General features: G+C 34.9%; 1 protein-coding gene across 1 annotated transcript in view; it reads left to right on the top strand.

Annotated features, from left to right (window-relative positions):
* LOC141539591 (kinesin-like protein KIF28) overlaps positions 1–23,952 on the top strand; it is a 60,196-nt gene that overhangs the window by 31,927 nt on the left and 4,317 nt on the right. The window contains exons 9-17 of the mRNA XM_074262582.1: positions 778–920; positions 2,297–2,418; positions 4,503–4,593; positions 5,964–6,018; positions 8,447–8,570; positions 12,839–12,983; positions 19,323–19,441; positions 20,506–20,613; positions 23,320–23,594. Of these exons, the coding sequence (XP_074118683.1) occupies positions 778–920; positions 2,297–2,418; positions 4,503–4,593; positions 5,964–6,018; positions 8,447–8,570; positions 12,839–12,983; positions 19,323–19,441; positions 20,506–20,613; positions 23,320–23,594 (1,182 nt within the window). The remainder of the gene's footprint in view (positions 1–777; positions 921–2,296; positions 2,419–4,502; positions 4,594–5,963; positions 6,019–8,446; positions 8,571–12,838; positions 12,984–19,322; positions 19,442–20,505; positions 20,614–23,319; positions 23,595–23,952) is intronic.

Here is a 23,952-nt window from a genome sequence, read left to right as displayed (position 1 = left end):
GAAATGACCAACAGGATGAATACAGAGAAGCTTGGAGAGACTTACATGAACAGATGCTAAGCAGGAGATCATGATACACTTCAACAATAACTGTATGAGGATCAATTATGATGGATGTGGCTCCCTTCAACAGTGAAAGGATCTAGATCAGATCAGTGAAAGAACACTGGGAAATGAGTGTGGACTACAACATAGCATTTACATTCTTTCTGTTGTTTGCTTGCATTTTTGTTTTTCTTCACAGTTATTTTTTACCTTCTTTCTAAATCAGATTTTTCTTGTGTAGCAAGATAACTGTATAAATATGTATACATATATTGTATTTAATATATACTTTAACATATTTAACATGTATGGGACTACCTGCCATCTAGGGGAGAATGGAGGGAAGGAGGGGAAAAGCTGGAACAGAAGTTTTTGCAAGGGTCAATGTTGAAAAATTACCCATGCATATGTTCTGTCAATAAAAAGCTATAATTTTAAAAAATAAAATAAAAGAATCTTGTAAATCCAATAAGTAAAATACAAAACAGATCAATTATTTTGGGGGGGAAGTACTTCATGACTCATTGATTGGTAGAGAGTGTTATTTATTTTAAACTTAGAGTTTAGAAATTGAAATTATAGAATACTGGGTCATACAGGAGAAAAAAAAGGATCTAAATAAGTTGGATTTTTAATACACAACAGGTCTGCTTGCAATCATTATTGAATGCTTTTATAAAAGAAGAGGGTGTTTAAATTTTTTTGTTTTGTTTTGGTCTCTGATCGAGAAAGAACTAAAAAGATCAAGAACAAAGCTGTGATAAATGTGAGCCCCACTGAGAAGCTGATAAAAGAACTGAAAGCAGAAAACAACAGACTGTTGTCCAGACTTGCTGGACTGGGAAATTCAGGGAAAAGAGTAGCAGATAAAACAAGTAGGTATTATCAAGTAAAACCACAGGTCTCTGTCACAAAAATTAAAGAAAATAGAAGGGGCAAGTGATGGGAGGATGGCGTCAGAGGGAGGAAACCTGCCTATTAAGCTCTGTTTGAGATCATTTAAGCAGGGACAGTTCCAAAGGTAGGTTTGAGAGCTTTCCCCAAGGGAGCTGAAGTAATGTCTGGTGGAGAAAAAAAAAATGACCTTAAAGTAGACATAGGAACCAATAGCACAGGATTGGAATTAAGTCAGCAGACCTATACCTTACATTTCATAATCTTGTCCTCAAATGGTAATAACACTCAGTGGGATCTTCACAGATCACACTGGTAAACATATTAACCCTAGGACCTATCCTTTTCAGCTTTATATTCCTGAACTATCCTCCTTCTTAACAGACAGCAGCCTACCCTACTTAGAAGAAGCCAACATTTTGGACTATCAGGCAACCTGCATGTTACTTCATGATGACTTCAAGATCATGAATCTTGAAGGATAATTCACCTGGAAAAGTGTTATTTTTCTTTTCTTTTTTTCCAATTTCAAGAAAGCCTTTATAATAAATACTATACACTGTGTTCAGAGATGTCCATCTTTGCTTTCTTTTAGATTATTTTTTGCTTTCTGCTATATAATTTTTATTTCATTCTTTACCCTACCCTTCAAGAAAACTATCATTAACATGGATATATTTATACACAACCATTATATAGAGAAATACAGATACACTATATATATATAAACACATATATATACATAATTATATATATATAAACACACATATATATACATAATTTCTCATATATATATATATATGTATATATATATATGTACACATAATTGCTTTCGAAAAGTGTTATTTTTCAAAGGGCAAATCCTCTATTCCAAATTTCTTTAAAGCAAACAATTGGAAATCACTTTATAAACAGGGCTAAATAATATCAATACACAATGAACATTTTTTGGCCATTCTGTAACTTAAAAGACTCATAAAGTGGTTTGAATATTGAATAAAGAAATGTCACATTAAAACTTCTCTTCATAGGACTGGTCAGTTCCAACCTGAGTGGATGAATGTGCTGTATAAACAAATCCATTGGGATATTTTTTAAAAGGCAGTAAGTGTATAATTTTGAAAGGCAATTGAATGCTATCATTTATTTACAAATGAATTCTCCTGATATCTTTCTGGAACATAATGTACATGCTTATATGCATTATATTCACATACATCTAAATATAGATATGGACAGATAGACATTATATGTAGATATATGTGTCTTGAAGTTTGGGTCATGGTATTACGACAATAGTTTGTCCCTAGTCTTTGGTGCTGTACACCTGATCTTTAAAATATCATCTTCCTTTCAGAGGAACTGGAGTATTTATTGGCCAGAAACCAATTGCATCTGCAGACTATACAGATTACATGGGAACACCAATTAGAGGAGGCTCGGAAGGAATGGGAAGAACAATACAGAGCAATCACACAGGTGAACTTTTCTTCTGATTCTTAAGGACTCTAAAATTAGTTGATTTTTTACTTTTTGGCATTATTTATTTATTTATTTTTACTTCCCACTTCCTTTCATGAAATTAAAGAACACTCTTGTGTTAAATCAAGATTTTCTCGCTCCCAGACTGGAGCAAACATGGTATATCTGCTTGCTTTTTTAGTGATTAATTAAAATTCTTATGGAGTAGTAATTAAACATAATATGATATAATCCATGTTAATTGGTGGGTGGAGGAAGTAAGACCTAAAGTTTTTGCTCAATATGCACTGAAAAAAACACAGGACAAGGAAAAGAATGGGACAACTAAGGTGGTATGATGACAGGAGCACCAGACTTGCTGATGCTTAGTTCATATGTGACCTCAGACACTCAATAGCTATATGACCCTGAGCAAGCCACTTAACCTTGTTTGCCTCAATTTCCTTTTCAACAAATTAAGCTAGAGAAGGAAATGGCAAACCACTCCAGTATTTTTGCCAAAAAAACTCAAAATGGGGTCATAAAGAATCAAACATGTTTGTAAATAGCTGAACAAGATGTGGAAAGAACCCTGAAGTTGGCAGTCAATAGATTTAGACTGTATTTGCCACAAAGTTATTTGGTGACTATAAGGCTGTAGCAGGCAGAAATTTGATTCAATTGTTAAGTCCTGGATTTGGATCTAGAGGCCTAAGTTCCAATACTGTTTCTGCTATTGTGAGCTTCTGGGCAATTGACTTAACTGCTCTAAACTTGCCACTATCTCCACCTAGAAATGTGGAGTCAAGTTTCCACATGATTTGGATTAGATAATTTCTGATTTTCCTTCCCTCTTTATATCCATCATCCCAAATCAGTTCTCCTTTTCTGGAGCTGGTTTCCACCTCTGCTAAGGTGGTAATTTTGATTAGTTTCTAAGCTATGTGACCCCCTAGGCAAGTCACTTAAGCCCAATAGTCTCTCAAAAAAAAGTTTTATTGGCTTTAAAAGACAAGTTCTAATTTCTAAAACATATTCAACTTGAAAGACAAACTGTTAAGGCTGTAGGAAATGCCAAGTTGGAGACAATAGGAAGGAGAAAGAAAAATAGGTCCTTCTAAATTTATGTAAAATAACCTAACCTTGAATTTAGCCTGATGGTCATCTGATATTCTTGAAGTGAATGAGCAACAAAGAGCCAGCCTATATCAGCAAAATCAGTAAACAAGGAGCCCAGAGTTATTAGCCCATAGTAGTAAATTTGACTTCAACTTGCCTTCCCAAAATGTTCCTCCCCCAGCAAGACTGAAAGCAGTAATAAAGGAAATAGTAGAGAAGGAAAGGGCAAAGATTAGCTGAAAGGAGATAGGAGTAGATTTGATCAAAGATGCAAGGAGAAGGATCAAAGACTGGAATAAAGAAAAGAGAAAATTGACAATGTTAAGAAGTACTAAGATATGAAATAAGGGGAAAGGGAGAGTTCCTGACAAAAGGTTTCTATTTTCAAGGTGATACAGAGATTGAAGAATATGTTGTAGGAGACCTGAACAGAGAAGAGGTTTGGGGTGATGTGAGATAAGGCTAGAAAGGAAGGTTGGAAATAGATTATACAAGGCCTTAAGTACCATGCTGAGGAGTTTGTACTTTATCCTAGAGGAAATTGAAGCTCCCTATCTTGTCATAAAAAGATTAGGTGATGAAGTCTACATTATCACTCCATGCTATCCAATTTGATGAATTTCAGTATGCCAGCTGTGACCAACTAATCTCCCACTTCTGATTGTCTGAAACAGTAACATCTTGGAACTAACCCTAACTGGATGGTTCCTAGTGATGAAAGCTTCACTTTGATGGAATGCGTATTTTTATCATGGTCCAAAAAACATGTCATTGCTTAGCATAATGCTGAGTTCCTTATCTAGTGAGATGCCATTTTTTTTTAAACTCTCCCCGCCTTTCTTGTCTTCTGCATTTGGTTATATTTTATTATTGTATTATTTCTAAGGCAAATATATAAGGTAATTTTCAACAGAAGTAAATGGAAAAGAAAGTCTGATTCTGATGTGTTCTTGATGGCACCATTAACCCTGTTTCCTTTTTAGGAACGGCAGATGATAAAGGCTTTCCCTTATCTCTTCAATGTCAATGAGGACCCACAGCTCACAGGTGTTCTCAAACACTTCATTCAAGCTGGTATTTAACTTTATATTTTTCTGGTGGTACCCAATGTTCTTCATTATATTAATTACAACTACATTTTTTCATCTAGTTGTTAACTAAAATTCACTTCATTCCTATTGTTGCCATTTGTAAAACCTCAGGTCATTTGTGTTTCCTTTTTTTTTTTTTTTTTTTTTTTTTTTTTTTTAGTTTTATTGATGTGCCTTGTTTTAATATTATATACATTTACAGATTACTTCCACTCCATGAGTAGTCTCTTGCAGAAAGTAAAACTAATAATACAGTGGCACATAACATTCTACTTCTATAGCATGCCTCCTCCTTTCTATTTTTTTTAATTAAGAGAATTGTCTCTCCCTTCCCTCATCCTCTTGAAATTTTTTTCTTGAAACAAATATATATATATATATAGTCAAGCAAAATAAATTCCCTCAACCTCAATGGCTGTATCATACATACATACATATACAGATGTGTATGTGTGTATGTGTGTGTGTGTGTGTGTATACACACATATAAGCATATGTGTGTGTGTATAAATGTATACATGTATTTGTCTCATTCTATACCTTATATTCATCACCTCTGTCATGGATATCATGTTTCATCATTGGTCCTCAGGAATCACAAATGTATTGATCATTGTTGTCATATCTCTAAAAGTTCCTTGTTTTATAATGTTAGAAATAATGGAAAAGGGGGCTGGAACCAACCTGTGGAAGGTCATTTGTACTAAGCTTATGCCTATGTGTATTTGATACTGTTGCCAAAATAATCTTTTCATGATATAGGTCTCCCCCTTTTAAAAACCTTAGGTAGTTTTATTTATTTTTATTTTTTGGCAAGATAATTGGGTTTAAATCACTTGCTCAGTAAATGTTAAGTCAGATTTGAACTCAGGTCCTCCTGTCTTCAGGGCCAGTGTTCTATCCACTGCACTATCTAGCAGTTCACTTTTCCATTATTTGTCATTGTTCTCATTCACATACTCAGGCAAAATGGATCCTCCTTAAAATTAATATTCCATTTTCATACTTCATTTATTAAACATGATGAAGGGGAAGACTATAAATCAAGCACTAAACTCACTGATGAAAAAATAATATGAGCAGAACCAGGAGAGCAGAACACCATAAAAAGTCATGGAGATAAATCTTATTCCTTAGCAGTTCAGTTCAAAATAAACTGTGTTTGTTTTATGACAGTAAACCAAGCTTCTAGTCGTTCTTTTTAAATGCCACCACTTATTTATTTGAGTATTGTTGTCATTTTAAAATGTCTTCCTTCACACAGTTGTGCTAATTGTCTGGTATTGTTCTTTTGGTTCTGTTTTATTTCCTATCACTTTCCTATCACAATGGGATGTTGTCATATTTTTTTAGGTTCTTCTGATGTTGGTCAAGCACCTTCAAATAAAATTATCCTTCAAGGACTGGGGTAAGTTTCTGTGAATCTGTGCCTTTATTCAGCATCAGAATTACTCCTCAGCTAGATGAGGACTCTGAGAAGTTTCCTGTCAATCTCCCTGCCCTCAAACAAGGTCCCCCACCCAACTCCTTCTGGACTATAGTAAAGAAGATTGTATTTCTTTTCCTAATGACCCATTCCAGTTGTCACCAACCCAAACAAATAGGAAGTTTTTCCTTTTCTCTAACAGAAATCCAGCCTGATATAGTTTATCTGTTTTAGTGAAGATGGAAAAAGATATTCATCATTCTATTATAGAATTTCATGGATACGTGCATGCATGTACACAAAGACACACAAACACCCACACACAAGCATACATTCTCTATAAAAGTCCTCTGAGATATCACTGTGGAAGTAAGATTATGCCAGGACAGTGGGTATTGATAATTCCTACCTAGCTAAAAAGACTTTGAATATTGATGTTGAGGTTGGGAAGGAGAACCCCAAAAGTTCAGGGTCATAGATTGTTATTGTAAGGTGTCTCAAAAGAATTTGCAGGCTTGAACCCATTTCCTAGTCAAGAGGCAAATTACTGTAATTGTAGTGCTATTACAAGCAGAATGAATTCCAAAAGAAATTAGTAAAGTTCTAAGAGAGAGGAGACCCCTTTATCCAGCTTTCTATCATTGATATGATAATTCTATGGCCTAGAGGAGTGGTCTCCAGAATTTGGTTATCACTGACCAACAGATTATCTATCTGACAATCAGCAATGAACTGAGGAGTGGCTTCAGAATTTAGTTTTTACTGACCCGATTATTATTCAGCAATGAATTCGGGAGTGGTCTATTTACTACTGTCTCAGGAGTTTGATCTGTGGGACTATCCTGAGGTCAAAAGCTACCTGACTGAGGAGTGGTCTATTCAGAATCAGACAGATTTGGGCATGGGAGTTTCCTGAGGCAGACTCCAAAGCCAGAAGATTTACTAACTTATTGTTAGAAGCCCCTCTAAAATCAGGGGGCCACAAAATCATATTACACCACTGACTCTGAGACAGACTAAATTTTGTTTAGAATAGAAATATCAAAGCAAGGAGAGTATAGAATTAGCCTTGAAGCCAGGAAGACCATCTCTGTCACATATTGGCTTGACTTTGAACAAGTCTTTGAACATCTCATTTTCTGGCACCTCTTTGCTAAGGAGAAGGAATGTCCTAATCAGGCTTTACCTGAGTGCAGTTGACAGAGAAAGAATGAAATATCGATGGAATTTCTCCCTGGGGCAGGGCACTGATAGGAATCAGTTTAGCCTTGTGGTCCCACTCTCTGTAGAAGTTCTACCCCCACCAACTCCAGTGAGTAGCCTCACTGTATCCCATCAGAAATCCCAATCATGTCCCTGAGATTAAATTTCCCCTATAAATCTGCCTGTGGTCCACACCATCTGTGCTGAACCACTCTTTGGGTTAATTCACCACGGCGTGCTGCCTCATGTGTCTCCTCACCCCCTATTATGCCTTTTGGTGTTTTCCTCCTTTTAGCTAACCAATTCTTTTAGGATGCTTCCAACTAAAGGCATGCTCCAACCTCAAGGGATGTTTCCTTTCTCCTGGATAGTTGTGAGTTCCCCTAGGGAACATGTCTTTTCCATCATTAAGTATTAAAACTCCTTGCCTTGCTATGTGCTCTCCCAACTCTATTTCATATTTATCCCTCCTAGTGTCTAGTATACCTCCTTATTTGGTCTGTAACCTCTTCTCCCACATAAACCTATATTTTGCCAGAAAATGGCCATTGTGAATTCTTCCTATGACCGAACCCCAATTATTTGGTGCTCTCCTACGTCACATCATCTGGTGCGTGAGTCTACAATCACATCATTCAGTTCCTCAGCCACATCACTTGTGCCACTGAAATTATGGGCCTGATTCCTGCTTTTTTCCTTTTTTCTCAACACTAGAAAATGTCTATTCTATAGGTAGTATCTGTTTATACTGTTCTTTGTAGTACATATCATTCTGTGTGTGCAAGTGTTAGTCTTTACCCTCAGTAATCACAGAATAAATACAGTTATAAGCATGTGGGTGATACAGAGATGGAGGATCGGACCTGGAGTTGGGGAGATCTGAGTTCAAATTTGATCTCAGAGACGTTCTAGCTTTGTGACCCTGGGTAAGTCACTTACCCCTCTCTGTCTCTGTCTGTCTGTCTTTTTTCTCTATGTCTGTCTTTCTGTCTTTTTTTTCTCCATCTCTGTGTCTTTCTTTGTGTCTGTCTGTCTCTACTTCAGTTTCCTTATCAGTAAAATGAGGATGATAATAGTACCTATCTCCCACAGCTGTGAGAATAAAATGAAATCATATCTGTAAGGAATGGAATGGAAAAGGAAGATCTTCCTTCTTTTGTTTTTCATGACAACTTATTGGTGACCCATAAATCTTCTGTCCTTGCAGAATTTCTGATAAACATGCCATGTTCACCAATATGGATGGAGAAGTCACAGTGACACCACAGAGCAAGTGCAGAGTCATTGTCAACGGTATACCCACAGTCACAAAGACAAAGCTGCAGCATCTGGTAACCTTGCCATCTGCAAATTAATAAATAAATGAACAAACAAGCAGATAGATAAATAAATAGGTAAAATAGACCTAAATGATTCCAGTTTAACCTGTTTTCTGTGCCCCCTAAGAAGAGAGGTACCATATAAGAGCATCATCAGCTTCAGGATTTGCAAAGCACATTGCAAATGTTATCTCATTTTATCTTCCCAATAACCTTGGGAGGTAGATGCCCATTTTACATATGAGAAAACTAAGACTGAGGGAAGTTAAGTAACTTGTCAGGGCCACCCAGCTAATAATAAGTGTTTGAGGCTAGATTTGAACTCAAGTCTTCCTAGTTCCAAGTTCAGTACTATCCACTGTGCCAGCTTGCTTCCCTGCATACATGACTTTCATATCTCTGGGATTTCTACTTTAGATATATTATCTTTTAGGTATACTTTTAGATATTATTTAGATTTATTATTATTAGGCATATCATTTTTTTGCTTCTTAGACCCTTTAGAGTGAGTGGTGATATAAGACGACTTTTTTATATAAGACACCTCTGAGGGTCAGGGAAATGAAGTGACTCACAGTGGTAACTAGTAACACCAACTTCATTGTATTTCCTACAGAAACTAGAAATTATTACTGTCTCTTTAAGAGAACTTGGATCTTGACCAACTACAGTTTTAACTGTCTTTCTTTGAGGAACTTGTAGGAGACCAGAAATTTTAACTACTGTTTTAGAGCAGTTCTTAGAAACTAGAAATTGTTACTGTCTCTTTAAGAGAACTTGGATCTTGACCAACTACAGTTTTAACTGTCTTTCTTTGAGGAACTTGTAGGAGACCAGAAATTTTAACGACTGTTTTAGAGCAGTTCTTAGCTTTTTGTGTGTTGGGGACCTCTTTGGCAGTCTCCTTTAGAACTTCTTTAGAATAGTGTTTAGATATAGAAGATAAAATACATAGAATTTCAAAGGAATACAATTATACCAAAAACCAATTCCAATAAATGTACAAAAAATTTTTCATTGACCCCTATGAAATTTATCCATTGGTCATTTAGGAGTCCATGGATCCTTTGTTCTAGAGAAATTAGAATCCTTGTAAGAGATTACGCCTGACAAGGCAAGAATTAAGTTTCAGTCTTATATTATGAATAGGAAAAGTATGCTTGAGAAACATGGGGTGCTAACTAGAGAAATTGAATGATGAGATTGTCTCCGAAATGAGAAGTCAAAAGATGGTCGAGGTAACTCTATGACTTTTCTCACAGAGAAAACATTGTAAATGTTTTATACTGTTATTTCTTATGTTATTAATTATATAGCTAGCAACTTTGATGTTTGCTTAAGCCTAGCAGAGTAAAGGTTTTTAATATGTAGTGAAAATGAAAAAGAAAAAAACTTAAGAGAAAAGAGGTTTTTCCAGTTTATTAAATAACCCAGAGTGGAGGCTCTGAGCTAACTGTTTAAATAAATGCTGTAATTTTTAGTTCCCTACTAAGGGAATATCCAAATACCCGTATATTAACATAGAACTTGGGAGTGATAAGAATGAAAATAATACCAAGTCAACAATTAGGTTGAGAAGAAATGACATCTCATGTAAGATACATATACAACTAGTAAATGATGGAGTTGGGACTCGAATTTAAATTTTCTTTCCTTTTTTTTTTAAACTTTTGCTGAGGCAATTGGGGTTAAGTGACTGACCCAGGATCACATAGCTAGGAAGTGTTAAACATCTGAGACCATATTTGAACTCTGATCCTCTGGATTTTGGGGCTGGTGCTCTATCCACTGCACCACCTAGCTGTCCCAAATGTAAATCTTCTTGACCTTTTCTATCATTCTTAACTTATAAGGATTTAATTTTATAAAAGTATTTTAACCTGTTCTTTTATCTTGGAATGTTTAGCAAAGGAAGATTTTAACCATATGAGAATTAATTTTATTCTTATGAAATATACTTCAAGAATTTTATAACAAATTCTTAAAGTAGGGTGTGAGAATCATTTGCAGTCTTAAGGGAAGGAAAGAGAGGAGAAAGGGAGGGAAAGAATTTGGGATTCAAAACTTTAAAATAACCTAATAGTAAGAATTGTTTTAACATATTAATTGGGAAAAAATTAAAATGGTTTTTGTTTAAGTGGAGTGTGAAGCACCAGTAGTGGAGGCATCCTACAATATCCATTGTAGACCTGATATAAATGAGGAAGTCTAAGTTTTTCCCTCATCTCTATTCTTCAGGTGATTTTGGATAATGGCAGGGTATCAGCTGAGCTTCATTTTCTTTAGCTGTTAAGTAAAAATAATTGGCACATAGGTACTTAATAAATCCTCTCTTTGTTAATTATTCAATTGATGATCATTTATTAAGAACCAACTATGTGTCTAAGCACTGGAGATACAAAAAAGTAGAAGACAGACCCTGCTCTCAAGGAGCTAGCTCATCATCCAATGGGGAGAAAACAAGCAAACATATATATATATATATATTAAAAACAAGGCGTATCCATGAATAAATAGGAAATAAACAGAAAGCATTCAAATTAAGAGGGAATGGAAAAGGCTTCCTATAGAAGATATGATTTTTAGTTGGGACTTGAAAGAAGCCAAGGAAGCCTGGAGGTGGAAATGAAGAGAACATTTTAAGCAGAGGGGCAGTAAGAGAAAATTTCCAGAGTCCTAAAGTGGAGCGTGTTGTTCATGGAACAGCAAGGAAGCCAGCATCACTGAATCAAAGGCAGTAAGGTAGAAGAAGATTGGAAAGGTAGTAGAGGATTCAGTTCTAAAGGGCTTTGAATGCCAAGCAGAGGATTTTGTATTCAATTTTGGAGGCAAGAGGAAGTCATTGGATTTTACTGAATAAGTTAATGACATGATCAGTTCTTTACTTTTGGAAAGTTAACATAGTGGCTGAATGGAGGATGGACTGGAGTGGGGAGAAGTTTGAGGCAGCAGACCCACCAACAGAGCTATTGTAATAGTCTACGTGTGAGGTGGCAATGGAGGAGAGAAAGAGACTTAGAAGAGAGATGTTGCAAAGGTAAAGTCAACAGGCCCTGGCAACAGTGTAAACATGTTGGGTGAGAGAGATGAATCCAGAATGACCTATATTGTGAACCTGAGGGCCTGAGAAACGGAATGAGTGGTTGGACCCATAGGAGGAGAACCAGGAGAGGGCAGAGAGAATAAAGTGTGGAGAGAGTGGTTAACAGTGTCACAGGCTACAGAGAGAGCAAGGGAATGAGGCCATTGGATTTAGCCACTAAGAAATCATTAGCAACTTTGGAGAGAACAGTTTTGGTTGAGTGATAAGATCAAAAAACTGTTTTGTAAGTGGTTAAGAGAAATCAAGAGAAACACAATGAAGTAATAGAGCATTGAAAGAAGACGAGTTGTAGCTCTGCATTTCCTGTCACCTCATTGCAAGACTCTTCATGTATCATTTTGTCTCTCTGGGTCTGTTTCCTCACTTGTAAAATTAGGACATTGAATTAGATGCTCTTGAAATTCCTTCCAACTCAAAAGTTTTGTGATGCTTCATATCAAAATTGTGATGTCTTTCAAGGGAGTGTGGGGGCAAGAGGAGATTCTAAAAAGTGCTTTGTAAAACTTTTAAGTGCTGTTCAAATGTAAGTTATTATTTTCAGAAGCACACATTCTTTGGGATTATGCAGCACACTCTTATAAAGGTGTGACTTGACCTACTCTTCCTTAGTATCCTTAGTGATGTTATTATTATCCTTTTAGTTTGTGGGAAGATTGTCCCTATTCATGCTGCCTTTTAAGTTGTGATTTAGCCCTGAAGCGAATATTTTGTTTTCACTTCCAGTCACATAGGTGATCTCTGTCTCTTTTCTCTCTGTGTGTGTATATATATTCAGATATACACATATATATATATACAAGCACATGTGTGTGTGTGTGTGTGTGTGTATGAGACAACATTTCTTGGTCCTCCTTGTTCTAATGCTAGTTCTCTATCCATTATTGTACTTTCCCTCCCATCTTCACATCCTTTGTAACCCTGGATAAATCACTTGATGTTTCAATGTTCTAAACAGTTTCTAAGAATATAAATTACAAGAAAGGTACCAATTTGCTCTGTTAGAAGGTGTTTCCCTTTCTGGGAATTCTCTATATCTATAAAATCAGGACTTCCATCCCTATTCCTAAAGACTCATATCCCCTCTCCAGGTCAATGACAGAATTATAATTCCTTCTCAAAATAGTTATGTTTACTATCAAACATGTTGGTATTCGTTAATCCACTTTGTTTTCCTTAGGACCGAGTTATTTTGGGATCCAACAGTGCCTATCTCTACATTGGATTTCCTTCTGAACGTAGCAGTGACGATTTGGCCAGGTTTGATTATGACTTTTTTCAATCTGAACTTGCAGCAGCAGAGGGAGTTAGTGTAGACAAACTTGGTAAGCATAACTGCATGTGTTATTTTTGATGTTTTCAGTGCACTGACTTACTTGATTCAAGCCTTTGTTACAAGTGTCATTATCGCTCTCCAAAAATTGTCACCTCCATTGTGTTTTTCCTAGAATTGAGGTAGATTTTCACACCATTCATAGACTCTTTAAATTTCATAATGTTCGGGAATTAGGATGGGAGAAAATTACATCTATACCTCCATTAACTTTTGTTTCTTTCTAATCCTATGTATTATATTTTGTACATTTAAAAATATGACTCTGAGAAATGGCCCATAGTCTTGATATAATTAAACCTTCTTTTTATAAATGAAGAAATGAAGGTTCTGAAAAATTAAGTGAGTTATCTAAGAACACCAGGACTTGAACATATATTCTCACTAGTATTTTTTATATTATAACTGCCTCTCCTTCATAAAAGGGGACAAACATCCTTAAAATTTGCTAGTAAAAATGGCAATACCTGTGGTTATAGGTAATAGAGATAAGATACTTATCAGATAAACTTCATAAGTCATCCATCGTAATTTCTTCCTCCTACCTCCAAATGTTTTTCTTTAGCAAAATAATTTAATTTATTTTTGCTTCTCTCTGTTCTTTCTCCTGGGTTAATGATTAACTCTGTATGAACTTCAGTATGCCATCTTCCATGGTTCATGTCCTTCTTGCCATGGCCTCCTTTCTGACATCTACCTCTTACCTTTCTTTCTTCAGAACTCAGCTCAGGTATCATTTCTATTGCAAGAAGCCTTTGTTAATCCCTTTTTATTGGTGCCCTGTCTTAGACTAGTTTCTTATATTTCCTTAAGGAATTTGGGTTTCATATATTTATGAGAAGCTGCTACTTTTATTAAAACCAGGGAAGTATATGGCATTTTGATCAGATTATTACTATTAATATATATATATAAAATTATATATATATATATATATATATATATATATATATATATATTGGATTTAACATATATTTTAACATGTATTAGAATACCTACCATTAGCGGAAGGGGTGGGAGAAAGGAGGGGAAATTTTGGAACAGAAGATTTTGCAAGGGTCAGTGTTGAAAAATTATCCATGCATATGCTTTGTAAATAAAAAGCTATAGTAAAAAAAATTACTATCTAATAGTAGACTCCTTCAATATAGCATTAGTATTATAGGCATCTTTGTTGATTAAGGAGTACCTAGTAGAGAATCTCTCAGTTGGCAGGTATTCTTGGCATACATGGAATGAATGAAAAAGTCTTTTGAAGTTGGATATTTGCTAAATAAAAGTTCATTGACTTCTGGGAGCCAAGATGATGGAGTAAGTAGTAAGTTGCCATAACTCTCCCATATTTACCTCCAAACAACCATAAAATTATATCCTGAAACAAATCCTGGAATAACAGGCCCAGCACAAAGACAGGGTGAAATAATGTAAAGCCCATTACCTTCCCTTGCTGAGTTCCTCTTCTCTGACTTAGGCCTATGACTGGTGTCTCTTTGGACACATGTTGATAGGTTGACTCAGCAAAGAACTTTAAGAAGTTCTCTGTTCTGAAACCACAGAGGAAGAAGAGCCTTCCAGCCAGGGACACAGGTTTCTCTATAGAGCAACTCCTCCCTCATCACTGAGAATTCTCCAGGAGCTTCCCTATGCACATGTGAACCTCTGCTCAACAGCAGCACAAATACAGGCAGCTTGTAGGAAAAGTCATAATATTCTCCCCAGATTGTACTCTGGAACTGTCTTCAGCAATCAGAAGAGTCTTCCTTCAAGGGACTGTGGAAGCCAAGTTTTCTAGTTCTCCCTACTCTAGCAATTTGGACAACTTTTTCCAAACAGAAAGAAGTCCTCTGGAAGTCCCTAAAACCATATCAGAAGACCATTCCTTGTTGATATCCTTCATCTCTATATTCTATGGAAGCTGGCAGATGGTAACAGGTTTTGGCAGTAGTCAGGAGTAGACAGTACTGACCACAGATGAACTCCTTTCCAGTTTATCTATTTAAAGCACCAAAAGAATGATCTCAGACAAAGTAAAAGCAAAAATAGACCTAATTAAAAAAGAGAAGAAACTATCTGGCTAAAAGATACTAGACTATGAAACTATATCATGACTAAACATATATGCATCAACTGGTATAGCATTCAAATTCTTTTTTAAATACTATTTTTATATTATTTATTATACATCATATATTATATATTTACATTATAAATTTACATTATAAATAATATTTATTTAATAGTATTTTTATTTTCCCAAATACATGCAGCAAGCAATCCAATATAGATTAGACATGTGCAATTCTTATAAAAATATTTCCACGTTCATCATGCTACACAAGACAAACTAGCTCTAAAGGGGGAAAAACATTCAGTTTATTTATACATACTTCTCTCTCTCTGGATACAGATGACACTTTCTATGACAAGTTGTATAAAAATTTGAGAACTTAATTTTAAAAATTAAGCAAATCAAATACTGAACATTTTATCATATTGCTAAGATCCAAGTTCTGTAACAGGAAAAAAGGCTCCTTGAAACTTAATTTAACCTCTCTCAGAGATGATTCTCCACAATCACATTTTTAAAATTAACAATCTGCTAAAAGTTATAGTACATAATTAAAATGTACATGAACACTTTAAATCTTGCAACCTTCTGGACCTTGCAAAACTTTTATTAACTACTCTATGAATATATTTGGGAAGAAAAGTTCATTTACAATTGTAAACATTAAATAATAAAATAGAAGTCTATGCTTTATAAGTCAATATCAAATTTCTCATAGAGAAACCAAAAAACAAACAAGATTGGCCATCAAGGATAGATGTCAAGTCTTTAACAAGTCTTCTCTTTTAAACTGATTTTTCATCCAGAAAATTAAATTAAGTATGTGCTGCATTTATAAATGATGTCCATGTTTTAGATATTCTTCGGACCAGAGCTTCTTGTCTTTTTCTTTGAATTTCTTCTGGGGAATACTTTGTTTTTTTCTTCTTCCTCTGCAAATTAAAAAGACTTTTGTAGGTAGTTCACAGGATTCAGAAAAGTGTCTCTTCAAAAGTTGTCGTGGCATAGTCTCCCCAAGTAAAGAATTTACAAACTGAGTTTTGCTTTTCTCTGAATTTTCTATGACAAGTCTGTTAGAATTGTCTTGGATCACCTCATTGTTGAAAATAATCTTGTTACCATATACAATATTTTCTTAATTCAGCTTACTTCACTTAACATTAGTTCATGTAAGTCTTTCCAGGCTTTTCTGAAATCAGCCTGCTCATCATTTCTTATAGAACAATAATATTCCATTATGTTTACATAAATAATTTATTCAGTCATTCCCCAACTAATGGATATCTACTCAATTTCCAGTTCCTTGCCACTACAAAAAGAGCTAGCATTCAAATTCTTTTTTTTCTTACATTTAAAAAATTAGTAATAGCTTTTTTATTTTCAAAATAAATACAAAATTAGTTTTCAACATTCACCCTTGCAAAATCTTGTGTTCCAAATTTTTCTGCCTTCTTTCCCTCCATTCTCCTCCCCTGGACACCAAATAATCCAATACAGTTTAAACTTGTACATATATTACGAGTTTTGTAGACAGTACAATTCTTCTAAACATATTTCCACATTTATCATGTTAACATATAAATTCTTTTTTTAAATAGTTTTTATTTACCAGATATATGCATGGGTAATTTTACAACACTGACAATTGCCAAACCTTTTGTTCTAGTTTTTCCCCTCCTTCCCCCCCCCATGGCAATTTGACCAATACATGTTAAATAATTAGAGTATAAATTAAATACAATATATGTATACATGACCAAACAGTTAACGTATAAATTTTTAAAGAAGTTAAATGAGTTATAGGAAGAAATAGATAAGATAGAAATTGTAAAAAAAAAAAATTTTTTTTAAACTATTGAGCTAATAAAATGACTCTAGGAGCTGTTTTTATGAGGGGAAAACAGAAAGATAGATAAGCCATTGCTTAATTTTATTTTAAAAAAGAAGAAAACCAAATATCCAGTATCAAAATTGAAAAAATTAAAATCACCACCAATGAAGCAGAAATTAAACCAATCATTAGAAACCGATTTGCCCAATTATATTAGCCAATAAATCTGACAATTTAAGTAAAAATGATAAATATTTATGAAAATATAAAGTATTCATATTAAGATATTAGGAAACAGAATGCCCCAATAAACCCATTTTAGAAAAAGAAATTGAACGGCCATAAATGAATTCCTTAAGAAAATAGGGCCAGATGAGTTCACAAAAGAAATCTACCAACTATTCCAAAACCAATGAATTATAATTCTACATAAACTATTTGAGAAAACAGGCAAAGAAGTTCTACAAAACTCCTAAGATATAAATATGGTGCTGATACTTAAACCAGGAGAAGCTAAAACAGAGAAAGAAAATAATAGAGCACTTTCCCTAATGAATATTAAAGCAAGAATTTTAAACAAAATACTAGCAAGGTAATTATATAGCAATATATCATCAGGATTATATACTCTGACTAGGTGAGATTTATTTTAGGAATGCAATATTGGGAAAACTATCAACATTAATTGACCACATCAATAACAAAACCAACAAATCACATGATTATCACAGTAGATGGGGAAAAAATTCTGACAATAACAGTACCCATTTCTATTAAAAACAATAGAAAGCACAGTTATAAGCAGTATCCATCTGAAACTATCAGCAAGAATTATCTGTAATGGGGATAAACTAGAAGCCCTTCCCAGTAAGATCAGAGGTGCTGCAAGGAGGCCCATTATCAGCACTATTATTCTATATAGTACTAGCTATATAGCAAAAAGAGAAGAAAAAAAATTGAAGGAATTAGAATGGACAGTAAGGAAACACTTTTGCTTATGATATGATATACTTAGAAAACTCTAGAGAACTAACTAAAGAACTATTTGAAATAATTTAGCAAAGTTGCAAGATATATAATAAACTCACATAAATAAATAGCATTTTTTTATGTGACAAACAAAGCCCAGCAGGAAGAGACAGAAAAATTTTACCAAGATTAGGTGAAATTGGGTGCATGATTTAGACATAACGAGTTACATAATAAAATTAGAATAGTAAGGCATATTCTGTCAGATATATGGAGGAGTTCATGACCAAATTGAGATAGAGAACATTACAAAATGCAAAGTAAATAATTTTGATTATATCAAATTAAAAGGTTTTTGTACAAACAAAATCAATGCAATCAAGATAAGAAGGAAAGGAGAAAGCTGGGAAACAATCTTTATAGCAAGTGTCTCTTATAAAGGCCTCATTTCTCAAATATGTTGAAAACAGTCAAATGGATAAGAAGACAAGCCATTTCCTAATTGATAAATGGTCAAAGGATATGAATAATTTACATATAAAGAAATCAAAAATATATGAAGAAGTGTTCTAAATCATTTTGATTAGAGAAATACAAATTAAAACAACTCTTGAGTTAAAACACCTCACACCTATTAAATTGATTAATATGACAAAAAAAGAAAATGATAAATATTGGAGAGGCTGTGGGAAAATTGGGACATCATTGACTTGCTAGTGGAGTTGTGAATTAATCCAATCATTCTGGAGAACAATTTGCAGCTATGCCCATAAAGGCAACCAAAGTATCTATAATCTTTGGTCTAGCAATATCACTATCAGGTCTCTAACCCAAAGAGATTATAAAAAAGGGGAAAGTATCCTACATGTGCAAAAATATTGACAGCCCTTTTAATGGTGGCAAAATATTGGAAATTGAGGGAATGCTCATTAATTAGGGAATGGATGAAGAAGTTGTGGTATATGAATATAATGGAATATCATGGTGACATAAAAAATAATGAACAGGCAGATCTCAGAAAACCTGAAAAGACTTACATGAACTGATTGATACCAAGTGAAATGTGCAAAGCGAGGAAAACATTGAACATAGTATTAGCAACATTATGTGATAATCAACTACGAATAACTCATCTCTTTTCAGCAACACAGTGTGCTAAAACAGGTACAAAGGACTAAGAAGGAAAATGCTATCTACATACGAATAAAGAATTGATGACTCTTAATGAAATTGAAGATTTTTTTTTTTACTTCATTTTTTTTTATCTGTTGTGGTTTTTTTCCCTCTTGATGTTTTATATGATAGCACATGTATAACCTATATCAAGTTGCCTACTATTTTCAGAATAGAGAAGGAAGAGAGAAAAATAAATGCTAAAAAGTGTCTTGATATGTCATTGGGGGGGAAATAAAGTATTAAGAATTTTAAAAATTAAAGTGAATTTAATTTTTGTTTCCTGAAAGGTGCTCTAAATGATAAAGATGGGAAAGTTGATCCCAGTGTTCTGGCTGTATTCCAGGATTATATTAAATTGATACCCTTGGTTGCCGAAGCAAATCAAATGAGTGAAGAGCTGATGAAGGTATTTAGCAATATAGCTCAGCTGGTGTCTCTTCACTTCTCAAATAGTCTGTACTTTTAATTTGGTTAGTCCTTTTCTGGGGATGCCTTTTTTACATATACAAACATATATATCTTCCTTAGATGTAAGCAGTTATGTGCCACAGAAAGTAAAGCAGCAGCACCTATGCTTTGAGGTGAATTGAGTTCGAATTGTGTTTCAGAAAGTTACTAGTTGAGTAACTTAGACTTGATCAGTTTCAGTCTCATGTATAAAATGAGAGGGTTTGAATCTGATTGCTTCTAAGATCCCTTTCTGCCTCTAAATCTATAATTCTAAGAAATCCACATAGATTCCTCTCTCCAAAAAAGAAGACAACTCAAAACTATACTGAGTGGAGTGAACTGAGAATGAAGCAATATTTTAAATTTAAAAAGACACCTCAGAGATTCATAATGTCTGCCTTAAATAAAGACTGTCTACCTTAGTAGAAACATGGAATCACCAGAGGTTCAGTAGGACTGTGAATAAATGACTCCTTTCTAAGACTTTTAAACTAGAGCTAGGGAGGGGCTGAGGCTGGGAAATGGCTTGAATTCAGGTGATCTGAGCAGTAGCAGGGTTGAGACCCCAGCAGCTAAGGACAAGGTCACCAGCTGGCTGCCTCTAAGGATGGGTGATCAAAGAGTTGGGTCCAGCCTAGGTAAGATTGGGAAACCCAGCCTTAAAAAATGAAATAAAACTAAAGTTATTAAAATAACATCTTTGGTTTAATAAGATCATATGCTCATAGAAGAGACTTAGTAGTAGCATTTTAAAGAAACACATAACCTTCGAAGCTGTTCAAGGTCATACAGCTAAGCTGTGGCAGAGCAAGAAGTAGAAACCACCTGCTCTCATTAATTGGGCTGGCATGAACAATTTGCCGCAGTTTGTGTTTGACCTGTTTGTATACACTCCTTTATTTGAAAAGGCATTATGTTTAGGCTAGCACACTTGACACAATTCATTTCTTAGCTATAAGTGAATTAGTACGATAATGGAGGATATATCCTGAACCTTTTGAAAAGCGTTTCCTTTTCCAGGGGCTGAAAATGGAGCTCAAAGTGAAGAATTTGGCATCATCTGATTCCAAAGGTTATGATCTGCAAAAGGAAGTCATTGTGAAGGTGACCAACAGAGAGACCCAAGAGGTAAGGCTGGTCTTTGGGCCAGCTCCAATGATCTGCACTTGGAGGAAGGACTGAGTTGGATCACAACATAGCATTGTCACTTTTTATTATTTGCTTGCATTTTGTCTATTTTCATTTTTTTTCTTTTTGATCTGATTTTTCTTGTGCAGCATTGTGGAAATATGTATAGAAGAACTGCACACATTTAACATATATTGGGTTACTTGCCATTTAGGGAAGGGAGTGGGGGGGAAGGGAAGAAAAATAATTTGGAACACAAGGTTTTGCAAGAGTGAATTTTGAAAATTATGCATATGTTTGAAAATAAAAAATAAAAAGTTATTTTAAAAAGGAGAAAAAAAAAGGTGAGGCTGCATGGGGAAGGCATAAACAGTTATTTGTAGGTGACATGCTTCATTTGAAAATGTTTCCCTTATCCAAGAAGCAGAGAATAACAGATGTAAAAGTTTAGGTGAGCAAAAGGTAAAAAGACATATTGAAGAATCTACTCTAAAAGTAAAGGAACCATGACCCATGGAATAAACATTCAGAGCAATGGGAAAGAGTTGGAAGACTGAGAAAGGAGTACAAACATGAATCTAATCCAGATCTCAAAATAAACCAATAAACAATGGAAGCTATTTGCCACTGCTCCCAAAACAAAACGAAAAAGAAAACATTTTCCTGAGAGCAAATTTTTTTACCCAATTTCCTATTCTTTTGTCTATTTGAAAGGTTGTTGTGTTCTTTTCAGTTGTGTCCAACTCTCTGTGACTCTTTTGGGAGGATTTTTTTGGGCAAAGGTATTAGAACGGTCTGCCATTTCCTTCTCCAGCTCATCTTACAGATGAGAAAATTGAGGCAAGCAGGGCTAAAGTGACTTGTCCAGGACCACACCAAGTTATCCTCCTGACTTCAGACCTGGCACTCTATCCACTGTTTCAAAGGTTAATATTATTATAAACTACTGACATTCAGTGGAAGAAAAACAAGTGAGGATGGAGAATTATACATTTTCTTTGATCAGTTCCCTTCATTAAAAATCCAGAAATGCTTTCTTTACATGTGACCCAAGTCTAGGCTCAAATTCCATCCTTAGACACTGATATCACTTATCAGGTATGTTATGAGGGAATTCTTTCAAATATGGAAGTGATGAGGATCCTCCCAATTCTCAAATTTTGTGATTCTCTGACCCTAAGCAAGCCACTTAAACCCTGTTACATCACTTTCCTCATTTGCAAAATGGGACCATTAGTTTCAGTAGTTTGTAAGGTCTCTCCAGCTATAGAACTAAGACCCTGATCCCTTGATGAAGACAAAAAAGAGCAAGTCACCATATCCTAATAGCCTTAATTTATCTGAAGCTGTATAGAGGTACTCACTCTATTTTCTCCCTCCAGTCAAATAGTCCTTTGGCCTTACTTGCATTCACTTCTATGTCTGACAATTTGGGCCCTTTTCAAAATCTTTCTCTTGAGTTATAGAACCTCACACCAGCCACAATATTCTAGAAACTTACATATGTACAAAATAGAGGCAAATCATCCTGAAAGTATGACTGGAAAGGAAAAGAGAGCAGACAGTCATAACCCAAGAATGAGAAGCAACAAGAGATGGACAAAATGAGAAGACCACTAATATAGAGAGGCACGAAAGAACAAGGGAAAAGCATCTGGGGTATTGAACAAATCCTCTGTGGGAATTTGTGATAAAACATGGACCAGTTTCTCAGGATGAGATAAAGGTGGGAAGAGGTCCCTGGGTCTTGCGAAGTCAGCACCTACACTGATAATTACAAATTTCAGAGATAAAGAATAAAATAGAAAGTGAAGGTTATTTGTAATGGGAAAAATGGGCACAAATGATTGTTCAGAAGCCACAAAGTTGCTAAACTGCTGTGCTCCTAAAATTTTAAACATTTTTTTCTGAGTTGCAAATAGAATGTTGCAGTTTCCCAAATAAGGTAGCTTATGTGAATTTTCTGGTACAGTCACACAATCTTATCTGTGGGAGGTTTTGCCCAACTCAAGCCTGTTGGAAAGACTGGGGGAAATGGTCTAGGATTGAGATGGCCACTCCTTGACCTTTTTCATTTTGAGTTGTATGTTTTGGGATGTGTTTATCTCAAACTGAGAATTTTCCAAGTGTGGATATGAGTTGAGTTGTTTGGACATCATGGGAATGATGTAAGATTATAGTTCTGAGCCCTGTGAACTTCCCTTAATGATCATAGACTGCACCACTAAGCCTGGCCAGTCATTGCATCAGTTGGTGAAAGAGTAAGTTGAATCACAACACAGCACACTTCCTATTTATGACTTTGAAGCAGTAGCTTGATTTTTGTAAAAATGAGAGCCAGTTCCATTCTCTTTTCTGACTCAATTAAATTGAACACATATTTATGAAAGCAAAGGCTTTCGTAAGCAATAAGGTAGCAGTTTGTAAGAGAGCTAAAATAGGAGTCAAGAAAACATTTAACTAGCTGTATAACTCTCAACAGATCACTTAAAGTTTACTTAGATTTCCTTATTTCTAAAGTTAACTGAATTGCAATGGTAAACCATTCCAATATCCTTGCCAAGAAAATCTATATCTATGGAATGACAAAAGAATTGAACATGAATGAATGACTTAACAACTCTTCTATTTATCCACTTAAAATAAAAATCCTAAGAACTAAAAAAAATTAATTAAAATGTTGCTGATTTTACTTTGTATTTTCAGGTATGGATTTGGTCTAAAGCCAAGTTCATTAACAGGAAATACCTAATGGAAGAATTTTACCAGCATTTTCTGGATGGAGGAGACATCCATGTTGCTCAAGAAGATGATCCATTCTGGGATCCTATTGAGGCCATTCATTTAGGATCTGCTCATGTCTGGCTCCAGTCTCTTGCTTACGGCATGAAATTAGAAGCGCAGGCAGAACTTTTGAACTCTGAAGGGCTGGAAGAGGCCATTGTACTCATCAACATAATTCCATGTTCCAGCACAGGAGAGTAGGTTTCTTTCTCCTTTCACTAACTTCTTTTGAAATTATTCTGATATTTGGAAAATTCATAGATAAATGTACTCAACTTGGAGCCATGTTTAATCACGTATTAATTAAGCACCTGCTATACAGATGATATTGTGCTAGAGCTTTGGGCAATGTTCATTTATTTTTTAGTTGTGTCTGATTCTTCGTGATCCTATTTGGACCCTATTCTCTGCAAAATTACTGGAGTATTTTTGCCATTTCCTTCTCCAGTTCAATAGACAGAAGAGAAACTGATGTAAATAGAGTGAAGGGACTACCCCAGGGTCACATACCTATTAATTGTCAGATTTGAGACTCCAGGCCCAGTGACTTGTGTC

The sequence above is a fragment of the Sminthopsis crassicaudata genome, chromosome 4, assembly GCF_048593235.1.
Source record: "Sminthopsis crassicaudata isolate SCR6 chromosome 4, ASM4859323v1, whole genome shotgun sequence".
In the NCBI taxonomy this organism is placed as follows: domain Eukaryota; kingdom Metazoa; phylum Chordata; class Mammalia; order Dasyuromorphia; family Dasyuridae; genus Sminthopsis; species Sminthopsis crassicaudata.
The sequence above is the reverse complement of the archived record's forward strand: the minus strand, read 5'-3'. Positions and strand labels throughout refer to the sequence as shown.